This window comes from Neomonachus schauinslandi, chromosome 6 (assembly GCF_002201575.2).
Source record: "Neomonachus schauinslandi chromosome 6, ASM220157v2, whole genome shotgun sequence".
In the NCBI taxonomy this organism is placed as follows: domain Eukaryota; kingdom Metazoa; phylum Chordata; class Mammalia; order Carnivora; family Phocidae; genus Neomonachus; species Neomonachus schauinslandi.
The window spans coordinates 55045011-55056314 of NC_058408.1; the positions used below are offsets into that span (position 1 = coordinate 55045011).

Genomic DNA, 11304 nt, shown 5'->3' on the forward strand with positions numbered 1-11304 from the left:
AGGAAACAGTCAACAAAACAAAGAGGCAACCCACAGAATGGGAGAAGTTATTTGCAAATGACACTAGAGATAAAGGGCTGGTATCCAAAATCTATAAAGAACTTCTCAAACTCAACACCCAAAAAACAAATAATCAAGTCAAAAAGTGGACAGAAGAGATGAACAGACACTTCTTCAAAGAAGACATACAAATGGCCAAAAGACACATGAAAAAATGTTCATCATCATTGGCCATCAGGGAAATCCAAATCAAAACCACACTGAGATACCACCTTACACCAGTTAGAATGGCAAAAATGGACAGGGAAAGAAACAGCAAATGTTGGAGAGGTTGTGGAGAAAGGGGACCCCTCTTACACTGTTGGTGGGAATGCAAGTTGGTACAGCCACTTTGGAAAACAGTGTGGAGGTGCCTCAAAAATTTAAAAATAGAGCTACCCTATGACCCAGCAATTGCACGGCTGGGTATTTACCCCAAAGACACAGATGTAGTGAAAAGAAGGGCCACATGCACCCCAATGTTCATAGCAGGAATGTCCGCAATAGCCAAGCTGTGGAAAGAGTCAAGATGCCCTTCAACGGATGAATGGATAAAGAAGATGTGGTCCATATATACGATGGAATATTACTCATCAGAAAAGTTGAATACCCAACTTTTACATCAACATGGATGGGACTGGAGGAGAGTATGCTAAGTGAAATAAGTCAAGCAGAGAAAGCCAATTATCATATGGTTTCACTTATTTGTGGAACATAAGGAATACATGGAGGACATTAAGAGAAGGAAGGGAAAAATGGGCGGGGGGAATTGGAGGGAGAGATGAACCACGAGAGACTATGGACCTGAGAAACAAACAGGGTTTTAGAGGGGAGGGGGGAGGGGGGATTGGTTAGCCCAGTGATGGGTATTAAGGAGGGCACATACTGCATGGAGCACTGGGTGTTATACGAAAACAATGGATCGTGGATCACTACATCAAAAACTAACGATGTATTGTATGGTGACTAACATAACATAATAAAATTTAAAAAAAAGGATCTATGGAAACACAATGATAGATACTGGAAACCTAATAGCACCAATTTATTTAATCATATTGTCCCAATAGTTGTTTGTTTAAAAACCATATAGATGGGGATGCCTGGGTGGAACAGTCAGTTTAAACCTCTGACTCTTGGTGCTAGATCAGGTCTTGATCTCTGGGTCGTGAGCCCCACGTGGAGCCCTGCATCTGCTTGGAATTTCTCTCTCCTTCTCCCTCTGCCTCCCCCCGCCCCTCTATCTCTCAAATGAATATATAACTTAAAAAAAAACAGATATACTATTGTACTATTTTATCATAAACATTTGAAAACGTACTCCAAATAGAAATTTAAAAGTATGAGAATTCTAATGTTTTCTTCTTGCACCCTGGTGGCTCCTACTCTATATCCCCTATGGGGTCCACTGCAACCTAGTGAGGTTACCCTTTAAAGGCTCTGTAAGGATGTGTGTGACACTTGTAATGAAATGTAATGAAATATCAGATGGATACTCCTCTACTTTGAGTTAAAGAAATTAAATTAGACTCCACCCCACTTAGAGCTGCTTTTGAATTGTATTCCTTATAAAGCAAACAAAGTGTTCACAATATGTATTTGCACTGCAATTGAAAGTACTGTGAGTAGAAGAATCTGTCCATGTAGAATCCTCATATTTCAAGAACCATATGAAGTTTTCCCCTCATGATTTTTTTAAGGTAGTGGTGCAAATTTTCTGTATCCCGGGGCTAACAAGATTTAAAATATTGTTGCTAAAGTGTCTGCCTAATGGATATAGGATATTCTTTGGGGTTGATGAAAATGTTTTGGAACTTGATAGACGTGGCATTTGTACCACATTATGAATGTAGTAAATGTTACTTCAACATACACTTCAAAATGATTAATTTTATGCTCTATGAATTTTATCTCAACTAAAAAAACATTATTGCTTAACAAAGTAAATGTATTTTTGTTTTGCACACTTTAAATCTCTATTCCCCCATTAAGCTTATAAATAGTTGATGTTGGGTATGTTGATATATTTTTATCTACTTTTTAAGTCCCTACTTCCCCATCAGTTTACTAATAGTCTGCATTTTTATTACATGTCTCTCAGAGCAGCTGTTGTGATGCTTAGAGAATTTTTCCTGAACTTTTTGTAAAACTAAAATTAACTGAGAGATAGTAGATAGCAGGATGGGAAAAATGAAGGGGGGGAATCGGAGGGGGAGATGAATCATGAGAGACGATGGACTCTGAAAAACAAACTGAGGGTTCTAGAGGGGAGGCGGGTGGGAGGATGGGTTAGCCTGGTGATGGGTATTAAAGAGGGCACATTCTGCATGGAGCACTGGGTGTTATGCACAAACAATGAATCATGGAACACTACATCTAAAACTAATGATGTAATGTATGGTGATTAACATAACAATAAAAAATTTTAAAAAAATTAAAAAATAAAGCAATTTTCCTTTTTAAAAACTAAAAAAAAAAAGAATAATTATTATATACAATCTATGGAAAGATCTAGCTCAACCCTTGATATTTGTATATGTCCCCAGACTATTGTATATTTTCCAAACTTACCAGGAAAGGAATCAGTTGGTAGATTGGGGTATACATGATGTCCTGAACAAATCATTACAGCATCAAAATTAGCAGATTCCTGTTTCCCATCCTTTTCTGAAACAACTTCCCATTGTCCAGTGACTAAGAAGTTGGGACATTTCTTTATACTAGAAACCAGGATCTTAAAGAAAACCAGAAAGAAATTCCTTCTATTTACAATTCTATGGGTTTTAATTTTCTCACAGTGTTTCTATAGAGGAAATAATTGTCATGAGCTCCCTGATCATTGAGAAATATATGGGAAAACATTAAAGTAAGGAGTCATAGTGATTCTTGAGATCTCCCAAGAGAAATTACCCAGTGGGGCATATTTACTTTTTTTGACATCTAGTTAGTAGATTTGGGGTAAATTACACTGAATATTCTTGTGAAAGATGCCATCTCATTTGCTTACTACCACCCTCAACTGACATTCCTGGCTTCTTTCTCCCTGACCTCATTTTCTATCAATTCCATAAATTTGGGAATATCTTAAGGTTATCAATCTTTATTTCTCCTTTGCAATGTACAGATACACTCCCTTGGAAATATTAGCCACTTCCATAGTATGACTATTATGTAAATATATGTAAAATTATATTAAATATAATAAATAAAATAATAATAAATAAAGGAAATTACATTAAATATAATCGCAATTCATAATTTTGTTGATTATTTTTCTCACTACATATACATGCTTTGTATTTAACAGTAATGAATTGAGATTAAGAATTCTAAACAAATGTGAAATATTATTGTTATTTATGGAGCCAAGTCATCTCCGCTATAACTGCTAAGTCTCCTAATCTAAGGAACTAAGTGGACAAAGGATGAGAGCAATGACTATGTTAGTCATTCATTTAAAATTTTACTCTCCTCATAATGGCAGAATTTCTAAAGAATGCCATGGCTTCTTGAACCACAGCTCATTGGCATTGAACTCAAGAAGTCTAAGTATGGACTAGAGAATTTGGGATTGTTTCTAAAACATGACAGTATGAGGGTGGAATGTACACTATGATGATATAGGGCTTCTCTAATATTTTCTATTGTATTCTAAAAGCTCTCAGAGACTAATGGAGAACACGTTTAGGGAAAAAAAACAATACACGAATACTTTATAATCCAAAACAACATTTGATTGGTGAGCTATCCAAATATTTGGCTCTGATTTCTAGAACAGAAACAGGGGCAATGTGCTCTCCAGCACCCCCAACCGATAAACAGACTGATCTCAACAGCACCAGTTATAAGGCCCTTACCTCAAACTGTATATATCTTAAAAGATTCTTCTTTTGAGCAAATGTCCTTATGTATTCCTGGAGTTTGCTGTGGTGCATATAGTTGGGGTGATCATCAGGATAAGGGAAGTCTGGAAAGCACATCATCTCTTTGGAAGAGTTGGTGAATACAGACTGGTAAATGCTGGCTCTGCCTTCTTCTGCATGGTTCTAGGAAGAGGAATAAATATTAAAAAGGAAGCCAAGAATGACGTTCCCTTCAGCGAATATTCAATTTTAGGTCAACTGAAACCTTTTTAATATGTAAGAAAAAAAAAAGACACTAAAACAATTCATAGCTCTCTGTAAAATGTGGAAAAGAAAGCCCTTAGCATGGCCCCCGGCCCAGAGCTGGGGCCCTACACCTTAGTTCTCTTACTCGAATTACCCCCACGTTAGTTCTGTGTTTATAGTCCCGCAGAGTGTTCTTTCTTTTTTCAATCACAGCAACTGGTTCTGATGTCATGTTCATGTTAAAAAAAAACACAGCTAACTGGTCCAAAGGAGGCGGCAGTGTTTAGTCTCTTTGTTCGGCTATATGGCAGTCAGTGAACGCTTTACCCGCAACGGAATCTTCTCTTGAAGTGGAGGGTTTATTTATTTGGCCTAGTCAGAATCAGCTGAAGGGCCCCTTAGATCACAGATTCCTGGGCCCTACCTGCAGAATTTCTGATTCAGTGTGCCTGGGCTGGGGTCTGAGAATCTGCATTTCCTACAGTTCCAGGCAATGCTCAAGGTGCTGGTTTAGGAACCAGACTCTGAGAACGACTGCTCTATTAGAAATGAACTCTGTGCTTGAGGAGATCCTGAATCACCAGTTAGGGTTCCTCACCCCTCACAAAACAGACACAGGAAACCAGAAGCCTCAGAACTTGTAGTAAATCTTTCCACTCCATCATGAAGCCACATCATTGAAAAGTGGCTTCTTTTTGAGAAGTAGTTGAAGGCTAAATGGAAAACAAACATTTCCTCTCTGTTTTAAGGAAAGGATAAAAGTTCACACAATGTGCTGGCTTGAAAGTACATTAAAAATCTGGCAGCCTCTGCTTCCCCCAAACCCAAAGGCAGCTCTCTGAAATGTGGGGAAGGGTTGGAATGACATGTTGCTGCTGGATTCGAGATACCTATCTCCCTCCAGCCCCATACTGACCTCAGGGAGCTATAGACAAAAAGTGCTGGAAAGGACTGACAGGCTTGTGTGTGGGGTGGGCTGCCTGAGGCCTCAGTTTGAAAATAAAACTTCCTCTAGTCATGGTTGCTATGTTTCTCATAAATAACCAGGCTCAGAGATTTTAACTTTCTTTAAGCCTCACTTTGAAATTTCTGCTAAGGTCAGAAAAAGGGTGATGGCTCATGCCTGGCAGATTTTCAAGCTTCAGTCTTTCCCATTCACCCACAGCCATACCTTTTCGTTGGTGGTTGTGAGAAGGAGAAGTGGGAGGGAAGTTTCTCAGCTGTGCATTGAAGGGAGGGAGGCTTGAGCTTCAGGCAGGGGACTGGTTAAAAAAAATCTAAGACTGCTCTGGGAAACAGAGGATAAGACCTTGGATTATTTCCATCATGAATGAATCTCTGCTCTTTTGCCTCTTGACCCCAGCCAATCATAACAGGAGGAGAAAGAATATGTACCCTTATAGCTCCTTGGAATTTTCCCTAAAGGGCTGTTCTACACACAAAGGAAAACAGATGTATTATATAACAACAGACAATTGCTTCAGAGAGCTCATATTTTCAATTTCAGCATGTGGTGTGTTTTGAACGGGTAAGGAGGAAGTTAAGCTCAAACTCTGCCGCTGGCTGAGAGAGCTTGCCCTAGACCCAGAGATCCAAGCAGCTGTGGTCACAGTATCATGGCCTGTCTTGGGTTATAACTGTGTCCATTTCTCATCTTCCCCACTAGAACGTCAGCAACTGGAGGGCGAGGTCAGAGGCTAATTCGAGAATGTTGTGCATGCATGGCAGCAGTCTGTCCTGATCTTCTTTCAGATTCCATCTCTGCTTGTCAATCCCATTTCTACTTGTCCAAATATACTCTCAAGGACCAACTCAAAAGTCGCTCCCGCCATCATGCCTTTCCTTGCCTCTTTCTTATCAACCGGAAGTTGTCCTGACCCCACCTCTACCAACCTCTGATCATTTTTACTGCCCTAATCGCATATTCATGTATATTATAGTTAATCTAAGACTTGTTTTCTCTGATTTAAAAATGCTGGCTGAATAAATAAAATCTTAAAAAAAAAAAATAAAAATGCTGGCTGCCTGCCGTACATCTTATCTGAGCCATAACCTAACATCGTATCCTATACATAGTGTACTTCCAATGTATTTGTTGAATGAGTGGAACAAAAGTCCAGATAGTTCTGGTTCCATTGTTTTCCCCTTTTGTATAGCAGCAGCATGAAAGTCTTTTGAGGACACGAGGTCTTAATATTGGAGTATAAGAAACTTAAAACATGTTCACATTCAGCCTGCTAGTGTTTAAACCTCACTTGGTTTCCATTTTGCAGAAAAAGCACATGGTGAAAAGTTCAGAATTACCACGTTTCTTTCTTTCGGAATACCTTCTGCCTAACAGGACTTGTAAGATAAAAGCTTATGTAACAAATTTTTCAAAGATCCCTTTCTGAGAATAGATTGTATGTACCAAGCACCTTTTCTTCGAAAAGAAGAAAGGCGTGCAGTGTATGGAGGGGACTAAACTTTAGAGTCTTTTTATGTGTTTACAAGCCCATGGTGCCGTGGAGTATAATTCTGGTTATAACCAGTCACCTGATGGGAAAGAAATATCCCGTCTTGTGGATAACTCAGAGCCTGACTTTGCATTTTACTGATCTGTCATCTATTGCTTCCTTAAATAAAATTTGTGATCTGGTTGCGTTGGTTAACTTACAGATCCCTGGATATACCATGCTCACTGCATCCTCTGTGCCTTTCAATGCTTGTCACTCCTACCTAGAAACCTCCCCCACCAGCCTTGGTGACTGTCTATGGGGTGCCATTCACAGACTACAGTGGGAACGGCCCTCTCTGGAGTTGTGTCACATAATAGTCCTCTACTTTCCTTGTCTGAGAACATCCTTCAAGTCTCAGCTAAGTGCTCTCCTTGCAGGAAGTTTCCTATGACCTGCTAACATTTCGGTAGCAACCTCCCCACACCACCCCGCCCTGCCCCGCCCTCTTCCAAATCTCAAGGCACTTGTTCATTAAGTTGACAATCACGAAAGGCTACCTCATTGTTGCACAGTTCTATAACCTCTTATTTGAAATTCTTAGGGCTAGAAATATTTTGAAATTTGTAGATTTTTGGATTTTTCTCCATAACACTTCTAGTGAAATCTGGGACAGCACCCTATAATCAAACGCAAGAACATTTCTGCAGTGAAACACAAAGTGGGACAAATAAAGATTATAACTAGCCTAATGTCAAATTCAACTCATGTTTTCTGACCATATGACTTTAGGAAAGATTTTGCCATCAAAGGAATTTTTGTGCATTTTCTATCAAAGGATCATGGATCCTTCACCGAAAGGATTGGAAACTGTTTATGTAGAATAATTATGTCACATATTTTTCATCTCAGTACCTGGCACAAAAACTCTGCCAAAATAGGTGTTCAAGCAGCATTTAATTGTTGCTGATGAGATCATAGAGAACCATTTCATGATTTAGGCTAATCTGGCCACATCTCCCTGAACAAATGTAAGTAAAGAAAATCGCATCCTTAAAAAAAATAACTATTGGTTATTTCCTAATGGAAATGATCTTATATCTCATATGATACATTCAGGATTATAAGACCTCTCACTTAAAAAAAAAAAAAAACCTCTTGAGATGAATATAAATATGTCCTAAGTTAGCACTGATATGTTCTAGTAGAGCAACGTGTTGTTGTGGTTTGGGCAAGTACTGAGACCAAGACAGAATTTGGCTACAAGGCGAATGGTGTGGATATAATGTCTTCATGTCAAATATGTATCATCTACATTCAATCACAATGGCTGGGAAATTCAGGACAGAAAGGATAGAAGTTTCCCCAACCTGGCTTTCAAAATTTAAAAATTGTTTTTATAATGAATATTTTCTGATTATATCATTTGTCCAACAATGAGACTGAATGGCAAAGACAATCATTTTTCTCTCTGGTTTTAGGGTTTGCAGAGTATTCAATAACCACACACATAACACACGCAATCATTATTTATCATAACTTACAATGTCTTTGCAATAGACATGAGTTAATTATAGAATCACATCCCATTACAATTGGAAGGCATATTAGAGGAAAACTAATCTCCAACCTCAACATTTGACAAATGAGCATTTGAGGTCCAGAAAAAAAAAGAAAGAAAAAATTAATCTTCCCAGAAAACCTAAGGTTGAGACTATGGCTCAGAACTTCTGACTCTAATTTTTTCTCTTTCTTTCTCCCCCACCCTCCCATTCCTAGGTTTTCTGAGCAACAGTGAACAGGGATAGAATCCTTTCAGTTACATGGGGAAGGCAGTGATATGTTTTTTTGTTTTTGTTTTTGTTATAAATTACTGACATTAGCACCCTTTACAGCCTCAAGATCTGGGCTCTGTTACGAAGGTAACAATGTTTTATGAGCTAGTAGTTTTGAGTTATTGGACAATAATAACATGATGGGAGAGATAAAATTTTACTTTCCAGATCTGGAGCTTTTGTGACCTACCTCCCAAGTCTGAATAGAACTGATCAGATTTGATTTACAGAGGAACCCATCTCCCTTCTATTGGTATCACAGTGATGTCCCACTAACCGAGAATTTCCACAGGCCTCCAACATCATTGCTCCTCTCAAAGCAGGTGGGCTCCAACCCCTCTTCCAGGCAGCACCAGATGGAGGCCAGGCCACTGACACCAGCTCCGACAATGGCCACTCTCTTCTCCATGGTTTCCAGGAAGGAGGGTCTGGAGAGAGTTTCTTCAGAAGAGTGTCCCTGAATACTTGGGATTTTTCAGTAGGAAGAACCAGCCAAGGTTTGTGCGTCAGGATCCTCACCTTAACACAAGAAGACATAGATGCACGTTAACAAGTTATGCTTATTATTTTTACCACTTTTGCTATAGTAAGATAATAAATCTGGCTTCTTCTCCTGATTATTCAAGATGCCCAACATAGCAGAGTCAGTGAATTTTGGAGCAGGAAGGACCTTGAAGTTCATTAGTCTAATGCTATCAATTACAAATGTAGCAATAATCACTCCAAGAAGATTAGAAATTACTTCTTCGACATCTCACAGCTAAGTAAAGAAGTTGGAACCAGAACTCAAGCCTTCTGCATGAAATCCACTGTTCCAAATCATCCCTACTCACTTTGAATGCTTGGTTCTAAGGGGTCTTAGTCTTAATGAACTGCCTTCCTTTCCCCAGAGAACCAGCAGTTCTTTAAATGTAGAAGAAGATGGTATTTAACAATGTCTTTTGATGTAAAAACTGAGGAAGGGGGAGGAGTTATTAGTCTTAAAGTAAAAATACCTTTTTCCTTGTATATTTCATGGTGTAGTGCCCCTTAAAACCTGGAAGAGAAGCACTGAGTGTGGTAGGGATAGCAGAACATGGGAGGGGATGGGGAAGCAGAGGAAGAAAGGGAGAGGGAAAGGGCAAGAATGAGGTCCCTGGTCCTGGCTCCAAAAAATAAAAATAACTGATATTGTTCACCAAAGCTGTAAGATGAAACCTCTGGGAGATTAAAGGAACAATGGTTCTTTTATTTATTGTTGCTTTGGAACTATAGAATATATAAACAAAGGCTGTGCACCTGGACTGTTAGGTTCTAGAAAAGAACCCTCAATTTTCTGAAAGCTTAGGAAGGCATGATGTGAGGAGCTGAGCTAGTAATTGGAGATGTTGAGTTTGTAAAACTAGTGAACTCAAAGGACAGAATGGTGAAGTCCCTGAATCTTGTCTCCGGCTCCTTCCCACTTCTTCCCACCTTTCCTGCTTCTATAGTCTCCTTCTCCCCCTTCCTCCCTCTTGCCCTTCCTTTCATTTTTCTGAGTACCTACCATATGTCATGTGTTATAGTAGTCTCTTGGGGATTCAAAGATGAAAAGACTCAGTGCTTTCCACACAGAAGCAGACAGTCTAATGGAGAGAGATGATTGATGTTGCAATGGAAGTTTGATTCAGTGAGTGCCAGCACTCAGGCAGGAACATGAGTCTACCTAAGAGAAGAATAAGAGAAGCTTCAAGAGGAAGTGAGAAGAGAACTGAGTCTTGAAGGACGAATAGATGCCTGCCAGGCAGTCAAGGAGCAAGGAACACATGACAGATAGAAAAATATGTGCAAATGCACAGAGAAGTACAAGAACTCGATAGAGCGAGCTACAATTAGTTCTGTGTTGCTGAAGCCATAGGTAATGGAGATAGCAGAAGGTAAATTGAACATGCAGGGCCCAGATTCTGAAGGATATTGAAGTGCTACACTCAACAGGTTGGATACCATCTTCTAGGTTATCGTGATCCATTCAAGAATTCTGAGCAGGGTAGTGACAAGATCAGAAAAGATCAGATTCATGTGGAAGCTAGACAGAATAGACATCTAGCTAGACAGCTAGATTCATATGGATAGTGGCTAGAATCAGGGGTACCAGGAGGTAATTTCGATAGTCTAGAATGGAGATGCTGAGGGCCTGAAGTAGAGCAGTGTCAGGGGAATGGAGAATAGAGAGACATAAGAGATATTTAGGAGGTAGTTGTTTGGAAATCTGTTGACTGATTGATGCCTCAAATAAGGTCGTTCCATCTTTGAGGTTTTATGTTGTGATTTATATGCATATCACTCTTGATTTAGTGCAGAAAGCAGTAACCATTCTAGTTCACAAAGAAAGGGACTTAGTACAGGAATTAGGTGCATGCAACAGATGGAAGGACTGTTGAGGAGCAAAAACCAGGAGTCTGCCTGCCACAGGCCTTGTAAATCACACTTCTAGAGCTACCATGCAAAGGACAGGAATTGCTGCTGTCACCACAGACACCTCCAGAGGGTGGGATGTGGAGTTTGGCTGATGTAAACACACCTGTTGGAAAATGATTACAGATCAACACAGTCACAGAAATTCAGCCTCTGCTTCCCTTTGCCTTCCAAGCCCAGATATCTGTCTCACTGGAAAAACCTAAATTGCATCCAAGCCCTAACTGCAAGGAAGTCTTAGAAATATAGTTTTTAGCCTTCCAGTCCTTGTGATGGAGGGGGGAACCCAAGGGGGGAGAGTGGGGACGATGTGCCAAGTGTCACTAGGCACCATCTAGCACAGTGGGTTATGTGTGGTATTAAATGGGAGCCATTCCCGTATTCTTAGAATACCCAAACAAACTCTATTCTTCTCTAATAGTAATACAGTAAATCCTCAGTGATTTATTCTTT

The 11304-nt window shown here is 39.6% G+C and overlaps 1 protein-coding gene across 1 annotated transcript in view; it reads right to left on the reverse strand.

The window, feature by feature from the left end:
• The window catches only part of LOC110574020 (putative dimethylaniline monooxygenase [N-oxide-forming] 6), a 24340-nt gene extending 15513 nt beyond the window's left edge, over positions 1–8827 (reverse strand). The window contains 3 exon segments of the mRNA XM_021682640.1: positions 2611–2773; positions 3897–4085; positions 8696–8827. Coding sequence (XP_021538315.1) covers positions 2611–2773; positions 3897–4085; positions 8696–8827 — 484 coding nt within the window.
• Positions 8828–11304: the final 2477 nt, after the last annotated feature.